Source organism: Odocoileus virginianus, chromosome 16, assembly GCF_023699985.2.
Source record: "Odocoileus virginianus isolate 20LAN1187 ecotype Illinois chromosome 16, Ovbor_1.2, whole genome shotgun sequence".
In the NCBI taxonomy this organism is placed as follows: domain Eukaryota; kingdom Metazoa; phylum Chordata; class Mammalia; order Artiodactyla; family Cervidae; genus Odocoileus; species Odocoileus virginianus.
The window spans coordinates 38152379-38175462 of NC_069689.1; the positions used below are offsets into that span (position 1 = coordinate 38152379).

At 36.0% G+C, this 23084-nt stretch overlaps 1 protein-coding gene and 1 long non-coding RNA gene across 5 annotated transcripts in view; both read left to right on the plus strand.

Moving 5' to 3' along the window:
* Positions 1-10239: 10239 nt before the first annotated feature.
* The window catches only part of NOVA1 (NOVA alternative splicing regulator 1), a 157210-nt gene continuing 144365 nt past the window's right edge, over positions 10240-23084 (plus strand). The window contains exons 1-2 of one of the 4 annotated variants that reach the window (XM_070478070.1): positions 10240-11338; positions 13084-13227. In XM_070478070.1, the coding sequence (XP_070334171.1) occupies positions 11203-11338; positions 13084-13227 (280 nt within the window). In that variant the 5' untranslated portion in view covers positions 10240-11202. Of the gene's footprint in view, positions 11339-11490; positions 12050-13083; positions 13228-23084 lie in introns of those variants that run through there. The other 3 variants (XM_070478069.1, XM_020884723.2, XM_020884722.2) reach the window with 3 other exon arrangements.
* The window catches only part of LOC139038730 (uncharacterized), a 41849-nt gene continuing 37365 nt past the window's right edge, over positions 18601-23084 (plus strand). The window contains exons 1-2 of the long non-coding RNA XR_011491849.1: positions 18601-18740; positions 20407-20485. This is a non-coding gene — a long non-coding RNA (uncharacterized lncRNA). The remainder of the gene's footprint in view (positions 18741-20406; positions 20486-23084) is intronic.

Sequence of the window (23084 nt, forward strand, 5' to 3'; positions counted from 1 at the left end):
ATATAAATCCAAGAAGAGGACCTAGAGAGAAAGGACCCTGCAATTTTATCAATGTTTTATACTGTGTGACAATGTGCTCCTACTCATGGTATTCCCGGGTCTTATCATTCTGAAACTGCTGCTTAATAGGACCATAGGTTGCCCTTATAATGACTCTGTTATGGTGCCAGCTAGGTGGCAATACCTTATGCGATTGAGACAGTGTCCTCCAGGATGTATGTGGTCAATGCTTTAAATCAGCCTCTAACACGTGGTGCTGTTTCTTCCATCACCAGGATTTACAGACCCTTACACTCAAATCTGGGCTTCCCTGGTAGCTCAGCTGGTAAGGAAGCCTCCTGCGATGCAGGAGACCCCAGTTCAATTGCTGGTTGGGAAGATCCACTAGAGAAGGAATAGGCTATCCCCTCCAGTAGTTTTGGACTCCCCTGGTGGCTCAGATGATAAAGAATCCATCTGCAATGTGGGAGACCTGGGTTCGATCCCTGGGTCAAGAAGATCCCCTAGAGGAAGGCATGCAACCCACTCCAGTACTCTTGCCTGGAGAATCACCACGGACAGAGGAGCCTAATGGGCTGCAGTCCATGGGGTTGCAGAGTCGGACATGACTGAGTGACTAAGTACAGCACAAATGCAAATCCAAGAGACTGGAATGAGAGTAGCTCCTCTCACATTGCTTCAAGTGATCTTGAGTAGCAAAATGTTTCTTTCCCATTCCCTTGACTTTAGGGTATGTTGGCCTAGAGGTTTTAATATCAAAACAAGGAATGCATCCATCAGGGGACACAATAAAGATTCCTTTGAACTGGGAGTGGCTGCCATTTGGCCATTTTGGGCTCTTCAAGCCTCTGAATCAACAGAAAAAAAGAAAGGAGTTACTATGCTGGCTGCAGTGATCAATCCTGGTGATCAAGGAAAATATGGTCCTATTGCACAATGAGGGTAGAGGATTCAGTCTAAAAAAAGCCAGGAGACCCCCTAGGGCATCTCTTTGTATTCATATGTATTTTGATTAAAAGTCAGGGGGAAAACTATGATAACTCCATTCAAGTAGGGTTTCTAATAGCCCAGATCCTTTAGGAATTAAGGTTTGGGTCATCTCACCACAACCAGCTGAGGAGCTTGGTGAGGGCAAAGGGAATATGGAAAGGGGAGTGGAAAAAGGAAATGAAAGAAAGTAGTGGAAGAAATATCAGCCAAGCTGATGTGACCATTTGCAGAAAAGAACACAATAATTATTATGAGTATTACTTTCAAGTGAACATTTGTATATGTAATAAATATTTTTGTTTTATTATCTCTGTCATCCTCTTTTGTAACATGTTAATAACAATTAACTTTATATGTTAGCATTTATATAGTTTTCTGGGGTGAGGTGTAAAGAGAGGAGAACGGGGAGTTATTGTTCAATGGATACAGAATTTCAGTTTGGGAAGATAAAAAGTTCCAAATATAGATGGTGAAGGTTGCACAACAATGCAAAGGTACACAGTGACACTGAACTATGAATCTGAAATGATTAAAATGGTACATATTTGTTATGCATATTTTAGAATAAATATTAATATTGTGAACCAATTTTAAAAATGAACAAAAAATGATCTATAGAGTATCACAGGAGAAATGTGAACATCACCCAAAGATTCTGTACCTTCGCCTAGGTAAAGAGTTAACACTTTTAACATTTTTCACTTTTTATGTAGGATAGTTCATCTTGTTGTTATTAAGTTCTTTATGCCAGCAGTATTATTTTGCTATTGTCTTTATTCGGTGATTAACTATGGTTTAAAGAGATGTGTATGGGTGCCATGTTGACAAAGAGTGGGCTATGATGGCTCTGTGACATGACTTCAGTCAGTTATGTTTCTAGCTAGAGTGTTCTACAAGGAATATTCTCCTGTGAGAGTTGGAGGACAAAAGGGAGGCAGCAGACCTTTTGTAGCATACATACAACCTCTCCTGTTTAAACAGTCAGGTTCTGCTGTCATGGAATTTTGAGATGCAATTTAAAAGTTTCTATTTTAAGTTAATCTAAAGGGAGATTATCCTGGGTGGGCCTGACTTAATCAGGTGGCAGTCATCAAAGCAATCAGGTCTCTGAAAATCTGAGACTCCAAGCACAGTTAGGCCTGAAATTGTTGTCTCTTCCCCCTATATCTTTCCTTCCTGACTGCCCATCTGTGGATTTGGGCTTGCTTAACCAGAGCCAATTCCCTTACTGTCACTATATATCTGTTCTTCTGTGCTCAGATGCTCAGTTGTGTCCAATATGTGTGTGCAAGTATATATACCCATGTGTGTGTGTGTGTAAACTTAAAATATATCCTACTGGTCTGCTGCTCTGATGGAAACCCAACTGATACAAATTAGAAGAGATTTGAGAGCCACAAACCAATAGCAATGTATTAATTTGGGTTAAGGTTTAAACAAGATATTAAAAACTTTTTAAGACTATTGAGGAAATTTAGACACAGACTAGATATTTGACAATATTAAGAAGTTCGTGTCAGTTATTTTCAATGTAATGATGATATTACAGATATTTTTAAAAGTCTATATATACTATTTGCAGAATAAAAATGGTATGATATGTAGAGTTTGCTTTACACTCCCCAAAGTGAGGTTATAAATGAAATAATATTGGTCACTAATTTATAGTTTTGAAGGTAAATGATAGTACATGGGATTCATTATAATATTTTACCTCCTTTTGTAGACATTTCAAATTCTCTATAGTAAGAAGGTAAAATGAAAAAATTAAAAGCTCACAAATACTTAACCTTGAGAAGAAAAGGCTAAATAAAGGCAATTTTGCATTTACTAATTTTTATACCCAACTGCAGACATTAGGTAGAACTCTAATATCTAGCCTCTTGTCTCCCTTTTTCGATCACATGTACACACACACTCACTCACTTACCCTCTTTCTATACCATAGGCACATAAACATCCATATATAAAACTTAGGTTTTAATAAGTAAGCTCTGTATACTCTTAGTTATATGAAATGACATAAGGATAAAAGAATTTAGAATTACATGATGTCGATTAAAACACCTCTGACCTACCACAGAAATGCTTACATAGTGAAACCAAAAGATTAAATACCAAGGCAGAATCTCCGGATGAGTATGGTAATGTAATTTTTTAGCATATATGTATGTTAAATTTTTATACTTATAAGCACACATAACACTGTTATAAGACAAACAGATCTTTAATTATTTGACATATAACAAACAGTGGTAATAGCTGGTAGAAAAGGCTTTCCAGAAACACTGGAAGTGTATCTGAAGTCAAGGATTATGGCTTATTTGAGCAGCAAGAAGTAAACAGAGAGGAAATCTGAACAATCTATAATGTAAGCAATTCCCTGATGCTCTCTGTGGGTCCAGTGGTTTATCATTTGAAGTTGTATTTGATTATATTTATGATCACATTTATTATTTATTTAACTCACTTCATCTTGCTACATAGAGTACTGTCTAATGAAGGAATAATCCTATCAAACTGATCATTTCCATGTTCAAATGTGAAAAGATACATTTTAAAATTCTACTCCTTTCTACATCTGTTCTTAATCTTTGGTCTTCAGTTCAATTCAGTTCAGTCGCTCAATCGTGTCCGACTCTTTGTGACCCCATGAATCGCAGCACGCCAGGCCTCCTGTCTATCACCAACTCCCAGAGTTTACTCAAACCCATGTCCATCAAGTCGATGATGCCATCCAGCCATCTCATCCTCTGTCGTCCCCTTCTCCTCCTGCCCCCAGCCCCTCCCAGCATCAGGGTCTTTTCCAATAAGTCAACTCTTCGCATTAGCTCTAGCTAATAAAAGTATAGGCTTCCTAGGTGGCTCAGTGATAAGGAATCTGCTTGCAATGCAGGAGACACAAGAGATGCAGGTTCGACTGGGTTGGGAAGATCCCCTGGACAAATAAATAGCAACTCACTCCAGTATTCTTGCCTGGGAGATCCCATGGACAAAGGAAGCTGGCAGACTACAATCCATGGGGTTTGCAGAGTTGGACATGATTTAATGACTGAGCACACTCACAAAAATAAAAGTATAGATAAGAAATAAAACATCATGGAGGTGAGAGGATGTGAAACTATGCTAATTTATTATACAATATAAAATAATGATTGAACTATGATAAACATTTCTAGTATTACACATGGGGAAGTTGCCATTTAAAGGAATTTGATGAAGAAAAAAGATTTTATACTTTCTAATTGGCAGGGTTAAAAAAAGGCAAAGCTCTTGAGTATTATTAGGGTGACTATGTAATTTATGGTCCCAAACTGAGAAAATTCTGAGGGTAATTGATAATTGCTCCAGGACATCTAGCACAAGCCAAGAACATCTTGGTCAAATGAAGACTCAGGATCACTCTAGGCATTATCAGAATAGAGAGTATGCATAGTTGAAGTTATTTTATGGAAGCAACAGTGATTTAATAAGTGATTTAAATTAGTTGGTAAAACATATGAATATTACTCAACTCCTACTTCTCTAGTTTACTTTTTCTAGTTTACTTTTATAGTTGTTTTTCTTTTTTCTTTTTTTTTACTTTATCTTAACAACTTTATCATTTACTTTTTTCACCCCAGTATTTTTTCACATCAAAATGACTTAAAATATGAAACTTCACAATTTGAATTATGCTTTCAAGAAAATATTTTCAACTATAGATTATAGTGAATTATTATTTTAAAAGTGCAAAAATATTGGGAATAAATATATTAAATATATTCTTTACAATATCATAATTCCTTTCCTTGGTAAATTGTTTTGCTTTGCACTTAAAATACATCTCCAAAACATGTATTATTAACTGATTTTTAAAGTGCATCTGAAGGCATACAATACATACTTTGATTCTGATAATTTTCTTTGTATGATTCTATAAATGATAGCAAACATACTGACACAGAAATTTGTTTTGGAGACTTACAGAGGATTTTCTAATTTGTCTATTTTATAGATGAGGAAACTGAAACTCAGAGCAGGGAAATGAATGACTGCAGGTAACAAAGCTACCTAGGAAAGATTGAAGGCAAAAGGAGGAGTGGCAGAGGTGAGACGGTTAGATAACATCACCAACTCAAAGGACATGAATTTGAGCAAATTCCAGGAGATGGTGGAGGACAGCAGAGCCTGGAGTGCTGCAGTCCCTGGGGTCAAAAAGTCAGACATGACTTAGTGACTGAACAACAACAAGCTAATAAAGTTAAGTGTAAGAGTCAGAAACACATCATCAGTTCAAGATTCTCTTTGTTTTTAACTTTTTACCTTGAAGTAAGTTCAGTCTTAAAGAAGAGTTGCAAATATAGAAGCTTCCCAATACTTTCCCCAGTTTCCCCTAAGGTTAACTTTTTACATAGCTGTGTTCTAGTTATCACAAGGCTCTTTCTATTGCACTGCAGAAAGGGTTATTTATTGTCTATATATGTATTTCATAAAATACTCAGTGCTAAAGAATTTAGGATTTTCTTATAATATTAACATGTCTCAATACCTATTAGGGTGACACATTTGCAACTGGAATATAAAAGTTTGGGGACTTTTTGGAATAATGCTAATAACACATTTATATCTGTATAAATTAGTGTGAGCTTTTATAGACTGTTTCATAAACATATCACCAACAGTGGATTTGTATTATTAACTGTATAAACATAAAGGCTGGATGAAAAATTCCAATAGATTACTTTCTAAGACATGCAATCTTAGAAAAATATTTCTTCAATGTTTGTTTATAGAACTTATATATATATATACATATATAACTATAGACTCTCTCTCTATATATATATAACTTCTATAAACTTAAATCCCTATGATGTGGGATTAGGTGATACACTCTTTTGGCATATATTTGCTACTATTTTCTTTGTGCTGAATTGAGTGAAAAAATAATCAGAACAGGTACACTGAGTCTCTCTAAAAAATTAAAAATGTATTTTTTTTAAAAACAAAATCAGTTGGGCTATTTACAATCTCTGCTTGGTTACAATAATTGGATTGCTAAAACTGTAAAACTTCTTTTAGTACTTTAAGCTTTCCAAATTTTTTCCTACTTTCATATTTATTTGATCTTTCCCTCCAACACTTTGCAAGAACAGGTTTCTCGTTTTCCTTTTTCCTAATTTCATTTTGATACTAGTAATAAACTGTTACTGCCCTACCCATATCTCCTTGTATATCATTCAGAGCACACTGGCCTGATTTTCCAAAATGGTGGGGGATATTCCACAGCATTTTCAGCCTATGTAAGGACAAAACAGCCTCCAGACTCCATAGAAAGTCCTCAAAAAAAGATGCTGCTCTTGTAGTTGGAAGACTGGCCAGCATGCATTGAATAAATGCACCCTGTAAATAGACCCTGACCAGTGACTGAAGAGAGTTGTGCATATATACACCTGTTTTCTCAGGCTTTCAGTGGGATAATTCTGAGGTAACCATTTCAGTGATTTTTCAGGAAATCTCACTGAGACCCTGTTTGCTCACAGTGATAGTTTGCTGGGGAATTCACACCCTTCATTGTCTCCCTTCCATTCCCTGTCTCACTCCCCCAGGATCCTACTGTTTCCTGAAATCACTTCCAAAGTAAACTACTTGCACTTGAATCCTTAACTCAGGATCTGCTTTTAGTAGACCATAAACTCAGAAAATATTTTCCCAAAGCCTAGGCTGCAGAGAAATACTCAGCATTTATGTTCTTTAGTAACAGAACTGATTGTAGGAAAGACAGGAACATGGAGACAAAGAAATAGGCTTGAGTATACTTGTGGATATCAATTATCTGTGATTTCTCTAAAAAACCAATCATTATTACCAAAAATATATTATCTTTTGTTACTCAGACTGAAATTTAGGAAGGAAAAGGATATCCAATGAAAGTCAATAAAGATTGGGCATTTTGTTCTTCAGATTAATACCATTTTCTATCATAGTTACTTATGTTCATAAGTCATCAAGTAGTTAACAACAAAAAGCACACAAATTCTATTGTGTCTTAAGATCTGAAAAACATTATTAAATTTGCAGTGCCAATTGCCTGGTTAATTAAAAAATAAACTATTTCTTTTCAGAGAATTAAAAGGTCAAGTGCTTCTATTATATTTTTGGAAAGTTCAGTTTATTTGCAGCATAAGATGTATAGCATGCTGTATCATAATATAGCATGCTGTGCAGCAGCTTAATAATAAACTGGGAGGCGCTTTACCTTTTTATTTCTTCAGTTTTATTAGCTGGGACAAAATGCAGAATACAACAGGTAAAATGTTTGTCTATCTGATCAAAATGGTAGAGGTATATGCAGTGAGAAATGAAGTATAATTTTTTTAAAAAGACAACAAAATATACTATACTAGGGAATAGAGGCTTAATTAGAATGTACACCCTGATAAACTTCATTGATCAAATCAGCTCAGAGCTAACTGATCCTTAGATGTTTAACTAGGTCACAGACTTAGGAGAGTGTCTAATTCCTGGCATAACACAGCTTGCTTACTATGAGATAGCCTAAAGATCCCCTGGAGTAGGAAATGGCAACCCACTCCAGTATTCTTGCTTGGAAAATTCCATGGATAGAGGAACCTGCCAGGTTATGGTTCATGGGGTCACAGAGTCAGACCGTAGAAAGACTGAGCATGCACACGTGTGTGCGTACACACACACACACATATCCATATTAAAAACCATATCTTCTGCTTCTGGGCCCCATGTAGTGGTCAACAGTATTTAAATATTAAATCTAAAGATGAATAAGAGAAGGGGCAAATAAATACCATAAGAATACAGTGCCATGACTATTTCAGTAGGTTTATGTCTATAAGGCAATTTCACTTAGAAGGCTCATTTTGAATCTAACTTACACACAGCAATGACAAGTATTTTTCCAATTATTTTAGAAATATTTTATTTCTTTTTAGAAATTTGTGAACCCCAAGTTTTCCAGTTCTAAAACTTAAGTCTTTCCCCAATTTAAAACTACATTCTACTGAACACTTTGCCCAGACTTAATGTAATATAGCTTTGAACTATCTTTGAGTTATCTTTGTCCCTCATCTTTTACTGTTTTGAAATAATCTAGTTGCAAATCCCTTTTCTACTTTTTAATTTATGAAAACTATGTCTTTCAATTTATGAAAAATGTCTGCACATTTTTCACAGAATACTTTGTGTAATATCTGGCATCAGCCTTTTCTCTATCTTGACAATCACAGGCTTATTCCAAACCACATTTTTTTTTTTTCTCATCACAGCTTCCCCTTCGTTAAAAAAAGCATCCATTCTGTGTGTAAATTCTCTTTATTTTTGGTCATGAGGGCTATATTGTGGCTTCCTATAACATCATACATCAGATCGAAATTCTGGACTTTGGTTCACAGACCTTTACCAATATGTACTAACTTACCTGCTTTCCCTTTCAGCTCTCAGGGCATCTTCTTCCCTGACTTAAGGCAAACATGTTTTTCATATTCCAGATGAACTTTTATTCTCGAACTAAACGTTATTCTCTTCCTCATTCAGCTGAGTGTCGTCTTTTATTACTTATAAGTACCAGAAATCCCAATGCCACCTAGATGCTCCTTCCAATAGAGGATGCTAAAAGCAGGTTTAGTATTCTTTCCATTCCCTTCTCTATCTACCAGAAATCAAATTTTATTCTATTCCGTTATTGCCTCAGCTATGCAAGTATTCTTGGTCAATCAGAGTCAAGTTCTTTCCGAGCTAGCTTGATACTAAAGCCGTTTTCACGTTCAAGTGCTGTTCTAGAAACCTATAGGAAAGGAGCATCTTTGTTCTAGAAATCTAGTGAATATGTTCATACGTTTTTACATCTTACAATACGTTGCCACGAATATTATCTCATTTGACTCAAGAATTCCAGGAGGTAAAGACCCATTATTTTGCGGGAGGGGAACCTGAGGCTCCAGTGTACTGCAGTATTCAAGTGGACAGGCTCTGGAATCAAGACGACTTTAGGTTGAATTATTACTACTGTGTTCACACCACTGTGATTTAGGTAAAATTATTAATATCTCTAAACCCAAACTGCCTCATTAAACGGAGACAGTAATAACTACATGATACACCGCATGTAAAAAGCACATGTGAAGTTGGTTGCTTGGCACATGGTAAAAGCCCTTAATACATACAGCAACATGTTAAGGGGCTGTCTGAGGATACTTTTAGAATATGCTCGCCAGGAACTTGAAACCAAGATTTCTGAACTCCAAAGCCCATGGTTTTCCACTATCGTTGCTTCCTAGTACACTGATTTAATTACTAATTTGATGGATGACCTTGAGCAAAATACTTTACTGGGTCAGTTTACTCATCTGTAAACGGAATCTTTTCCGACATTCAGCGTCAACTCCAAATATGTATTTTCTTGTCTGTAGTGTTCTGGTTGAGCTTTAAGTTCGTTGTATATCCGAGATCTGTGTAATCATATGATGTGCACATTGCGCTGCATTTTACTCGTATATTCCTTTTTCGTTCGGAATTTAGTTTTGGATACACACCCAGCTGTTGCCTGTCTTTAGTCCGCCTCTCGGCGCCTCGTGAAGGGGATACTCCTACCTAGCTTTATTTATTTATATCCTGGCTTGTTTCCGAAAGGATTTAAGGCGGCGAGTGAGACACTTCAAGTTCCCTAACGAAGTCACACTGTGCGAGTAATCCTCTTGATGAAATCACTCCGTAAATCCGCCCTTGAGTGAGAGGCTAACTACTGTCTTTCGCCTAACTCTTAAAAACGGATGTACCTAGCTAGAAGTCCTGGAAGCATACGGCTAAGGTTCCTCCCTCAGCCTTAACGCTGTCCCACCCGTTAAGAACGGTCACTCGAGTGCCCTTCTCAGTCTAGTCAAAATTGTCGCCGCTCGAGTCCCGGCTGGACCGAGATGCCACCCCACCCCTTCACTCCCTCTCATACCCAAGTTTCCTGATTGGGAAGGGGCCTGAAGAGCCTTTCTCACGTTTCCATACTACTGGCTGGCACGGCTGTCAGTAACGTCTGCTTCCCGCCTTCCAGCCTAGCGCGTTTCTTGGACCCCCTCGGTTTCTGCGACAAGCGGCTTACGTTTGCCTGAGCCGTGTTGCCGGGGACCCGCGACCTTTCACCCCTCCCTTCCCACAGGAGCGCCCCGGCCCCCGGCCCCGCCCCCGCCGCCGGCGCGCGCCCCCGCGCACGCGCTCCGCCGGCGCGCGCTCTCACCCCCGCGCAGACACGCACACTCTTCCCCCCTCAGGCGCGCCCCCCCCCACCCCGCCCCCGCAGGCTGAGGCTTCGGCGTAGGGAGGCGGCGGCGGCGGCGGCGGCGCTGCTGAGAGGCAGGGACCGGAGCGCGAAGTGTGTGGGAGTCTGCGAACTCAACCCCTCACTACCCTCCCCTCTCAGCCATCCCCCTCCCTCCCCGCCAGCCTCCCCCCTTCCCCCCCCCCCCCCCCACACACACACACAAGCGGGAGAAATAATGAGCGAGACCGGGCGGCAGCAGCAGCAGCAGCGGCAGCAGCAGCAGCGGCAGCAGCAGCGCCGAGCAGCCCAGGCAACGGCAGAACCGCTCCGGCAGCGGCGGCGGCGGCAGCACCAGCAGCGGGAGCGAGCGCAGCGCTAGCGCGGCGCGGGGACCGCCGCGCTCCTTCCCGGCTCCTGCCCTCCTCCGCCGCTCGCTCCTCTCTCCGCATCCACCTCCTTCCCCTCCTCCTGCTCATTCACTCTTTCCCTCGCGCTCCCCTCCTCCTCGGCTTCTCCCCGCGCCCCGCCAGCCCTCGCGCTCTCCCACTCCCTCTGCCCGTCCTCCCCGCTCCCCTCCTCCCGCTCATTCACTCGCCCCTCTCCTTTCTCCACTCTCTCCCCCTCTCTCCTTTCTTCTCCTTCTTTCTCCCTCCGTCTCTCACACCCCCTCCATTCCCCTGTCTCCTTCCTGACACTGCACTGCAGCTGCTCTTCAGCCCTGCCCCCTCCCCAGTGAGAACAAACCAAACCAGCAACATTGCTTTTTTTTTCTTAAAGAGATTTCTATTGATCCGATTAAAAAAAACAAAAACAAAAACAAAACAACCTTAAGAAACCCCAAAAGCAAAAAAAAAAAAAAAAAAAAAAAGCAAAAAAAAAAAAAAAGCAAAAGCCAAAACAAAAGGGAGAACCTTCTCCCCGTAGAAGCGGCAGGAACTGCAAACATGATGGCGGCAGCTCCCATCCAGCAGAACGGGACCCACACTGGGGTGCCCATAGACCTGGACCCGCCGGACTCGCGGAAAAGGCCGCTGGAAGCCCCCCCTGAAGCCGGCAGCACCAAGAGGACCAATACGGGCGGTGGGTATCGCTTCCACCTCCCCGCTGGCCCCATCCCCCGCCGCCCGCCCCTGCCTCCCTCCCTCCCGCCGCCCTCCCTCCCTCCCGCGGCCCGGACACCTCCAGCCCGAAGCCGGCGGCTCCCGCGCCCTGCCTCGCGCCCCCTCCCCTGCACCTGCCCCGCACCTCGCCGGTCCCGATACATTTCCATTTCTGTGTTTTATCATTCATCAAAATGGCGACCGGGTTTTTCGGAATAGACCTCTCTTTCCCTTTAATTCGGTCGAAAGGCTGACCGTTTAAATATCCTCGACCTGGGCCAGGGGGTCCGTTAAGGAGGAAGAGGATGACCCCGAGCGAGGTGATGGCCGCCCGAAGATGCGCGCTGCATTTAACAGTCGGATAAAATAAATAAATAAATGGCACTCGGGTAGCGGAGAGCGAATGACTGGGGCACCGGAGAGTTTTGCTCTCTTCATCCCCTTGGTTTGGGCCACAAGTAGTATGCAAAATCTTGAAGAGTGCATGCTCTTACCGCACTTATACTGTCGGTGCAAAAATCTCTTTGATTTGTCTTCAGGGGTGTGCATACGAGGGTGGGGGTGTCTGGTACTGTGACTTGTTAGTTAACATCCTGCGCTTCCCGGGAAGATGAGTTATAACGGGACCGGTACCGCTTCTTCATTTGCACTGGAGTCATCTTAACAATGCACCCAATGCATCGAGGCAGAGGTGAATTTATCTACAGCCTGTACTTTAGAGCCGGATGGGGGTCTTGGCGAATGGCACACCCGAAAAATTTGGAACGTTCATATTCATATAAGGAAGCTGGATTTACCGGGGTGTTTCCTATTTAAGACACCATCAGTTTGACGGAAATTAAAGTTTAGGGAGTTGGCTTTATTTTCTAAAACATCTCATTTCGGTCTTTTTTGGTTCATCCACCCCCTCCGTTTTAATAATTGTGATTCTTTCGGAGAAGGAACATTATCTGGTCACTTTTAAGTGTATTTGATGTAAATGACTCCTAAGCTTTTTAGTATTGGCAAAATTCTTCTTAAGGTCCTTTAATTAATGAGCTTAAACGAGATCATAGTAGACTAAGGAGTGCTAAAGAAATACTCCAGGATTAGTTAGATTTGCCAGTCCACATCACTTTGAGTTATTTCCTGGCAGTTATTGAAGGCTTGGAATACACCCTACAGTTTGGGTGGATTATTTGGTAGGAGAATGGTTGTTTTGCATACTTTAAGTAGGATACAGGCAATGGCTAATTGTAGTGCTTGTGTGTTTGCTCGTGTCAAATAAATATAGCTCATCACTATTTACCGTCCTTTTATTTATTTATTTTGCAGTATGTTAAGTGAAGGTTTGTCATGGTATAAATCTCTGAAGTTTTGATGAAGGGTCAGTTCGTTTTCTTTTACCATAGTAACCACAGATAGAATTGGAAGACTTCCATGTTTGGAATAACAACTGGAATTTAGTCATCAGTTTCTACAGTGTTGCAAAATAATAGAACATGTTTAGATTTTAATTCCAAGTTAGAAAAAGTATAAATTCTACAAAATGGGAAACATTTCGTACTTACTTATTTTTCAGTGTAATTGGCTTATTTTTGTTCTTTATAAAAACAATTTAACCCCATATTTCCTGCAGCTATATGCCCAGTGGTTTAATCGCTGTTTTTCTCTCTCGAGGGTGGAGGGAGGGTACAAAGTTTAAAATTATTGTTTTAACGGAGTGTATTTCTTTGCATTTTTCAGAAGACGGCCAGTATTTTCTAAAGGTTCTCATACCTAGTTATGCTGCTGGATCTATAATTGGAAAGGGAGGACAGACAATTGTTCAATTGCAAAAAGAAACTGGAGCCACCATCAAGCTGTCTAAGTCCAAAGATTTTTACCCAGGTAGGTGCAATGATGAAGAGATTGTTTGATAAATCCCCAAGGAAAGAAAAAAAAAAGATCTACCTGTGTCGTGTGCTGTATTGAAAGAATTCTTAATAGTGTAGGCTTTATTTAGGTATTTGATGTATTAGAGTATTTGTGGAATAATTTTAGAAGTATTTTCACTCTTGATTACCTTTGGTTTCTATAATTGATATTCCATCTCTGATGTAGACCAAGTTCGAAATGAATCTTCTGGGTATTTCTAACTACTTCTTTCTGATTAGGAAAAAAAAAACAAAAAACTAAAATTTAAAGATAGAAACCTGGACAGCTGGCATCAGGAAATAGGGTTCTTCTGGAGTTTTCAGACATAATTGTAATGACAATTAGTCTAGAGTGAATTCAGAAGAGGGGATAGAAAGGCTTCTTAAAAGAATGGACCATTTACTTTCTAAATCCATTATGTACCTCTTTCTGCTTCATTGCTTTGTTTGTTGGCCCTGGAGTAAAGAGGACAAGTGCTTCCTCTAAAGATTTTTAAAATATTGTGTTTTTAATTTAATTGTGACAAGGAAATATATTATTATGTGAGAAGTAGAACCATGCTTCAAAATTTGTGTTATTTAAAAGCTGTGTTTGATCAAAATATGTTAACAGTTTGTGTGGTACTGTAGGTACTGTAATCCAGTGGAATATGGCAAGTTTCCTAGGTGGTATAATTTTTTTTGTACTTTACAGTGTGTTTTTTAAAATTTCAACTGTTTCATAGTTCTGAGTATTTATCTTTTTAAAAATCATTTTCTACTTAGTATATGGATTTTAAGTTTAATTGGAAAATCTCCCTAATTGAATAGTGTATCTCCTAGATAAAACATTATTTGTGTTTACCTTCATGAAGTTTCTGCCATGTTTTTTGATTATTTCATCTTTATGACCATAAAAATATTTATTCAGTGCTGAGAGGACCAGTGCTGCTTATTTTTTTTTTCTTGGTGGGAAATAAAAGCTGATTTGCTTTCAATGATCTAATTCACTAAGAGTTCTTTAGTACAGCAAAGACATCTGGCATGAATGTAAGCAAAACATTTGGAGGCCAATCGCTTGGTTGTAGAAAATGGGCCATTATACTGTATAAGAAGGTTTTAGATTGGTTGGAACTATCATTTAGTTATATAAATTAAATGTACTATATTTGGTAAACATTACACTTGCTAAACTAAGGTGTGATCTCTTAGATATGATATCCTTCAAAAGTTTATTTTCTGTGAGTGTAGTTTTGTAGATGGCTTTCCTTGTCTCTGAAACTTTCCTTATGCATTAGGAAAGTTTGCTAACATATTCATTCTTATGTTTAAAAGGTATGTTATGATGGAAAAAATCAATGTGGAATTGTGAAAATCCTTGGTACAAATAAAAGCATTCAAAAGAGCTTGATTGCGGAATTAATAACGTTATAGTTCTAGGGAAAGAGCTGCAATGGTAAATTAAATTCACTGTCAATAGATGAAAATGAAATAGCTTTTTTTGCATTATACATGAGGTGGTATCAGATGTGCAGAGATGTTACACAAAATTGGTGTTTATCAAGGATATTCCAAATAGTAAATTAAATGCCTTTTCATTTGAATATAGTTTATTTTTAGCGGGTTGGAAAGGGTGCAACTGGAATTAGATCTTTTGTTTTTAGTCCACATAGTTGTGCATTTTTTCTTATTACATTGAAATTGCTTATATCATTTATAGTTCTGAGGCATGTTATTTATATAGAGCAAGAATATCCATTGGAAAAAATGGAAAACTGGAATGTGTTGAAGAAAATATTGTGTGTGTAGTGACGTAACCTGATCAAATGTGAGTTGAAATGTCTGAATAAAAGAAGGCTTATATTCTGCCTGTAACAGGTGGAAACCAATCACAAACTATGGAAACAATTTTAAGGATAAAATAAAGCCCTGTAATTTATAAGAAGCTTTCATAATTCTGAGCATTTTGTATTTAAATATGGTTTTAACTAGGTTATTACCTGCACAGATAGATACATCTCTCTTCTTCTGATAGAGTTTAATTTTAGTAGTCTTTCTGTTCATACTTGACCATAAGCCTGTGGAATTATATAAAGTCCTAGTATTCTTCAACGTAGCAGCCTCTGAGCTACTTTCAACTTCTGTTACTCAGATACACCTCGTGAATACTTAGCTTAATCTTCTCAAATGAAATAAATTATAAAACTATGATTTATGAGATGCTCTTTTTTGTGTATTTCATATATGTACGTATGACTCTTACATTCCATTAGAATGAATGTTTCTTTCATGGAGCATTTTTCTGTTTCTTATTTGTAAGACAGAGTATTTGGGGAAAAGTGTGCTTCAGTTGTGTAACTTAATGGATTTTCTCAAATTATCTAAATTTTAAAACAACGTAATTCTATTTGGAAGGTTTAGTCAGAATACCAGTGTATTTGAGAAAAACTTTCTTCAAGGTGTATATTGCAGGGTACAGACACACTTTGGTGATGTTTTATTAAATTTCAGCTCAAATGATATGTGCATTGTTTTTACGATAGCTAGTATAATCTCATGTTTATCATATTTGTTTTACTTTCTTTCCCCCTCAGGTTATATCTTTAAAATATCTTAAGCAACCTTGTTTTTTGAGTAATTTTTTTATATTTATGGTTGAGATGAAGAAAACATTTTTGTACTTTAATTGGTATGAATTTGGAATTTTATAGAACCATAGATTGCATTGTGTATTTTAGCATGACCATATATTAAATATTTTGGGGAATTGTATGATGAGAATTGTAAAGTATATTTATCAGTTACTGTAATCGGAAAAAAGATCTATGAGTAGATTCATTTGACTTTTTGCAGTTCTGTGTAATTCATTTATCTATTCCTAAAAATCTAAATCTTACGAAATACTAACTTATAACCTGTGATTTGTGAATATATCTTTTATTCTTACTTGTTTAAAGCAACCTAATTTGACTTATTTATATATCCTTTTTATAATTAGGTTACCCAAAGTTACTACCTTTTAATATAAAACAGCTTTCTCATTTTGGGAAATAAATTACTGTATGCATTTTCAGGATGGCCATAGGATGGTATTATTTTATTCCTTTATTTGACATCTGAAGATGTGATTGTTTAGATTTTGTTAATAAATAGATTAACTTATCAGTTAAAATTATTTAATGAATGATTCAGGCAGATAATTGGGAAAGTTTATTGAATATATTATTCATTGGGAATAATATAGGGTATGTAAAATAAAGATTTTCAAGATTTTAGAATACTTCATAGTTTATTCTATTATATGACCCGAGATGTTCATTATATCAAACAGGAATTCTCTTACAATCTTAGCATATACTTGTATGTGTGTATGTTTGTGTGTGTGTGTTTTAAACTGTTTTCATAAATGTGGTTATAAAACTGGATCACCTTTAATATAAATTACTTACTTTTTTTGGTCCTTAAAACTTGAACTCATTATCCCTAGATTTTATTGCATCATAATTTTATCTCAGTCCAACTTGGGTGGTGCTTTTTTAAAATATCGCAAACTATTTATATGTGAAATCTTTAAAAATCAAGAAAAAGCAGAATGTAAGTGAAATTTTCTTTTAGTGAAGGAAATAACCCCACATTGCCTTAATTTTGACAGGGGGAGCATTCACTGGCCAATTTAGCCTTTAGGACTAGGATTGTGTAAGAATGATCATTCTTTTAGAAATAGGGGTTTGTAAAGTTTAAAATAGATCACTTGTTTTGTTTACATTGTTGATGGACGAGTATTATCGTATTAGTAGTACAAATGAATGAATACTTTTGTTATAGCCTCTGAAAGTTGCAGTCTGTACTCTTTTCTTTGATCTAAGATGCAAAGCATCTTAGAAATTTATTGGCATATGTTTTAAGGCAAAATTAGTGGGTAAATGTAAATATAACAAGTAGAAAATAAAGTATAATTTGCAGTATTGTTGAATTTAATAACCATAGCTGTCAATTACATTGTGCTGTTTTGGTTTTAGTATTGTCAAAGAGTTGCTAACGCATAACGTGTTTTTCTTTAAAGTTGTGATATTTGTATTTGTCATACTACTTACTGTTGTGGGTTTTTTATATTTTATCTCTCTATATCCTCAGTTGTGGGAGGAGCCATAAGCTTTCACTTATACGTTAATATCTGTCTGAAAATTTGTTGTATTTTTAAGATGTTATTTCTCATTTTAAGTAATAGAAAAACTCAACATATAAAGGAATGTTAGTGGCATAGCACATCTGTATTAAAATTGTAGTTTCTGAAAGATATGATTTTTGTACTTAACTCATGAAAGCAAATGTTTTGTGGTATGAAATTTTTTAGAAAGATTAAATCAGCATTAAAAATGTTAGCTGTTCATTTAATTTGATTCTTTTTAAAATTTCATCCTGATGTTATATTTTCTATTATCAATTTAGTAGGTTGTGGAATATCATTAATTATAGAGTCAGTGTTTTCATGAATTATTACAGCACAATGTCACTTTGAATTTTGCTATTTGAAGCCTTCTAGATGTTGGAAAAATAGTTCATTTAAAATTTTTGACATTGTAAGATGATACAGTACATCTAGCAAAATTGCCTTGCAAATATTACCCCCAAAGGATCTCAGGAATAGTCTAAAAATAATGAACCCAATTGGTGAAATAGTTCAATATTTGTGTATTGAAGATGTTTCATGTAATATACAATGAGGAAAAACGATCTGTGTCTTGGGAATTCTAAGGAGTGTGTGGTATCACTAAAAACTGAGCTATAAACCACCAGTTAGAAACATGTCTTTTTATAGTTCTGTTCTTTTGTTTTGTTTTGCCCTGGCTTAAAAGAATTAATTTTCCTCTTAAATATTATAAGTAACATTTGCTGAACACAGTTATGCCACTTGTTAACTAAAATTCAGTACTATATATATATACACATATACATATATATGTGTATATATTTAAGTTTAATCAGGTCCCACTTGTTTACTTTTGTTTTTATTTCCCTTACTCTGGAGGTAGGTCATAGAGGATCTTGCTTTGATTTATGTCATCGAGTGTTCTGCCTCTTAAGAGTTCTATAGTTTCTGGTCTTACATTTAGGTCTTTAGTTCATTTTGAGCTTATCTTTGTGTATGGTATTAGGAAATGTTCTAATTTCATTCTTTTACATGTAGCTGTCCAGTTTTCCCAGCACCATTTATTGATGCATTTATATGTTTTTGCCACAGAGGTTAGTCTCAGTTATTTCCAGTTTAGTGGAGCTGTATTTTAAAGGATAACTTTTATGAGCAAGTGCAGCTTTTCAGAATAAAATTGGGGGAGGATGAGGGTGGGAGACTTGTGCTTGATTGCCATCTCATTTCCATCTTTGGATGCAGCTCTAGCATAAAGTTAAACAACATCTGCAGAGATCTGACTGACAAACATCTCTCTGGGACTCATCATTGCAGCCTGCAGCAGGTGCATTCAGCTTTGCAGTCTTTTCCAAAAAGAGGTTAGTTTGTTCTAACATTTATCAGTAGACCAGTGGGAGCAAGTGACTAGAGAGAAGAGCTTGGTTGTCACTTGTCCAGTGCTGGAACACTGCAGGTAATTGGACTGGACTGGTGGGAACTGCAGCAGTGTGTGTCTCACATTGCACTGCAGCTGCTCTGGAGCTTAATTAACCTGACCCTCAGAGACTGAAGTGTCATGGTATAAACCGTAACATGCAAGAAATGAAGCAGTGCTTTTCAGTACTTTTGATGCTTGGGTTGGTGAAATGTCTTCATCCTGTTCTTTAAAGATATGATAGCAACTTTTCCACTTTTTATATGGATATATTTGAAGCTAAAATGATTTCCATGAATTTGATATAATCTACATAAAAAGGAGAGGGGGACTTTAGGTGTAGAAATACAAATCGAATAACCTTAAGTTAAAATTTATTTAAAGTTCCTTGTACCACAGGTATATTTTCAAATCATAAGTGAATGGAAGTAAGTGGAAGTACATTGGAGTTCTTTTAAAATTATTATCCTAGGTTAACATTTGTTTATGTTTATAAGAGAAAGAACCTATGTAAAATTAAGTTGTATCTTTTTAGCATGTTAGGGACTTTGACAAACAGACTTTGCTGAGTGTTTTGATGTGTTCCAATAAACAAGACAGGAATAGTATGTGAAAAATGGTTTTAGGATGCTTTAGCTTAACATAGGAGTGCTGTTGAAATGGTTTTTGACCACAGTTTATTATAAGTAAATTAAAAGTTGATTATAATAAAAACTTTAAAAAAGTCTGTCATTCATTACTTTTGTTTTCAATTTCTTGATCTATTTGAAGGATTGACATTATGCTTCTATGATACGTACAGAAGTTTCCTGTATGTCCTAATAGTATTCACATTAGTTAGATGTTTCATCACAGTCCTGTTTATTAGTTGGCCTTTGAATAGAAAACAGTTCTTAGATCTGGCAAAGTGCTATACCATTTTAAAATAATTCAGAATTTTGAAATGTCATTTGGATTCTTTGTGAAGCAGTTTCATTATTTTGACTTTTTGTTAGTCTCACTAAGTTAAATTTTTTGGTATCCATTGACTCTTCACCTGTCAGTTACTCAAGAGTAATTAAGTTTTGGAGTTTGCAGATTTTTGGAACCCCTTTACTAATCTTGAAGGAATTTTTATGAGGGTGGCCAGTAACTATTTGATTCTGAAGTTACTGTCTGTAAGAAAAAAGAACTTTTAAATTTTATCTTGATTTGGTTATAAATAATTGGTAATTTATTAGTAATTGTAGTAATTGTGGGAAGTACAATTAAAATAATCATCTCTAGAAGTGGAGAGTATCATTCTTCCGCTTTTAAACATATTTTACTTTTTAATCAAGATTTTTTATTTTTGATATTGTGGAATGTTGTTTTATTAATTCTCATCAATATATTCTTTAAAATTTCACATGTAAGATGTTTTGATAAAGAAGATATTTAATAAGAATAAACATTTTAAGACTACAAAGTAGAAAAAAAAAGCATATTATGTACACAAACAAACTTTTTGAGATATTTTCAACGTTGCTAAGTTTCAAACCACGATATGGATATCCTTTTCCATGACATACTTGATCATGAAAACACATAATATCTACACTCCATCATTGATCTTTTGCTGCTTCCTGCAGGGCCTGTCATAGCATCGTTGACAGGACCAGATGAAAAATGAAATCATATCTTGAGTTTTTTAACAGCAAAATGATTCAGGTAAGATTATTTGGTGTGGAAAATAAAACATTTTTTAAATTATTCTTATACTCATTTAATAATTGATACTTTTAAAATTAATATTTTTCTTACTTCAAGACCTGTTTTATGTCATACTGATGTTCAGTATATTTACAATATCCAATGAATTTTATTCTGAACTCAGTAATGTTTAAGTTTCAGACTGTAGTGTTTTACTTTTCTTGTGATGCTTGGCATACTTTTTGAAACTTTGATTTGAAGAGTAACTTTTCTTTTTTAACGATTTTTGAAAACAGTTACGCATTGAAGGTCCTATAATTCATTTGTAAGATAAATTTTCACATAATGAACTTATTAATTAAATAAGACTTCAAATCCTGCATTTCTTCTAAGACATAATAAATAATACTCTATTGGTTGAATTTTTGGAAATCATTTTTGAACAAAGTTGCCTTCATTTAAATGGTTAATAATTTGCTGTCCTAGTGCTTAGATAGGGCAGTGACTTTAAGATTCAGTAATTAGAAGGATAGATTAGAAGGAATGGGGTAGTGCACTTTATTAGAGAATTCAGTATATATTTTTGTTTTATGTTGCTAAATGTTTTTGAATAACTGCAGCTTTTCAATTTTGGTTATATTCATTTTTGAAATACTTGTTTTTGAAGGAATTAATGTTGGGTGCAATTGAGCCTATACTTGGAGACTGTTCACTTACACACATAATTTTAATTCTTTGTATAAATCCTATGTTTTTATTTTTCTAAGACTAGTTAATTTTTTAAGCCAGGAAAGTACTTTTTAAAAAAGTGTGGTTTCATTCTTCACTATGAAATGTCTGGAAGTTTTTCTCTTATAAATTATTATATGTATTTATAGATACTTCCTATGAGTCCAGGTGTCCTTTGATCATTATGAATTAAAATTATTACAAAACATCTTTTCTTTGTAAAGGAATATGGGTATGTTTTATATCACCCTAAAATGTTCTTAATTGTTATTGTCTCCTTAGGTTTTGTTTACATTTTTTTTTTTTTTTTTAATTATATGGCATCTTCTGGCAGTGACTTAGTGAGTATCGAAGGGGCTTAGGAGTATCGAAGAGGCTTTTTATTTTTTCATTTAAAGGAATTGGAAAAATTATGGAATTGTGGAACTAGATGAAAGAAATGGCACTTACGTTTGATATTTTCCAGAATCTTCATTTAACAGTTGAGAAAACCAAGATACAAAGAGTGATATAGGCCGATAATTGTCCCCAACTTTTAAACACGTTTTTTGAATTTGTGGTACAGTGTTAGTAGGTAGTTTATTCTCTTTTTGCTCTTCTCTTTTTTTTTCCCTCCTCTTTTTGAATATGACTCTCTGAGGATATGTCACCATTTCTCTCACCTAGTTTTAAAATAAATACACTCCCCACCCCCACTTTTTTATACTAAGTTGAAAGCACAGTAGTTATTTTACAGTAATTGTTGTTTTTGATTTGGTATACTCTAAGGCCAAAGATAGGCCCTCTTTACCATATATTAAAAAACAAAAGATCTGATAGATTATGTTGCCTGGAATATAAACTTGTCATTTTCTGTATTTTCAAAATTGTATTGCTTGAAAGTTACAGTATTCAGGGTGATTTGATTTCTACAGCCTTGTTACTTTCCTTCATTTGCAAAGCCCTTTCTTTTCCTTCTTTTCTTTTTATTTTCCCCGTCTTTGTTCCTTAGCTCAACTTTTTAATTTCTTCACTTTTGGTTAAACTGAGTATTGACTTTGCTAAAAAAATATAGACTTGCTAAGTCAAATTCTGCTTTCAGGGATACGTATATTTTCCATATTTTTGACTTAAAAAATTTCCTTCAATATTGCATATTTGACTAGGTATTCGTAACAGTTGGTTTTAAAAGGACAAAGTATTATGATTAAGAAATAAACATGAGGCTAATTTTAAGGCAATCTAAGTAAAAATAAGATATATAATACAGTAATTATTAATTTTAAAACATAATTATTTTCTTTTTTGTCTACCCATTTCATTAAATTGGTCCACTTCTTGGTTAATTAGAAATCTGATGCTCTTTGCATTTCATTATAGGCTTAACGACTACTTTCTAACATAATAACAAAAGTTACTTAATGTGATTTTGAAGGTATTTTTTCTTCATGGATTTAAAGTAAAACAAAAAGTTTTGTCATAGTCTTTACTTACTTTAGTTGACTACTAGCATTAAGCTTCATTCATATGAAGAAATTTGTCATCCTACATGCTTACTATATGTTAAGCATGTAACTCGGTGCTATAAACATCTGTGGCATTTGAAATATGAATGAGTGAATGTGTGATTGAATGAATGACCAGTCTGAGGCTTCATCTGTGAGTGTTTTGGATGTAGAAACAACCTTCAGTTTTTCGTTACATTTCTAGTCTACTTTAATGGGATAGTATCAATACAATGAATGTAGAAGGCAATTCATCTTTAGTTGTTTATTGTATTTCTGGTTTCTTAGGAGTTTATGTGTGTGAGAAATATCTGATTTTGGATAAGTAATGGGTTTGGGTGTGAGAAAAATCTGACTTTGGATAAGTAGTGAGTTCAAAGATCAATCTCAAGAAATGGCAATAG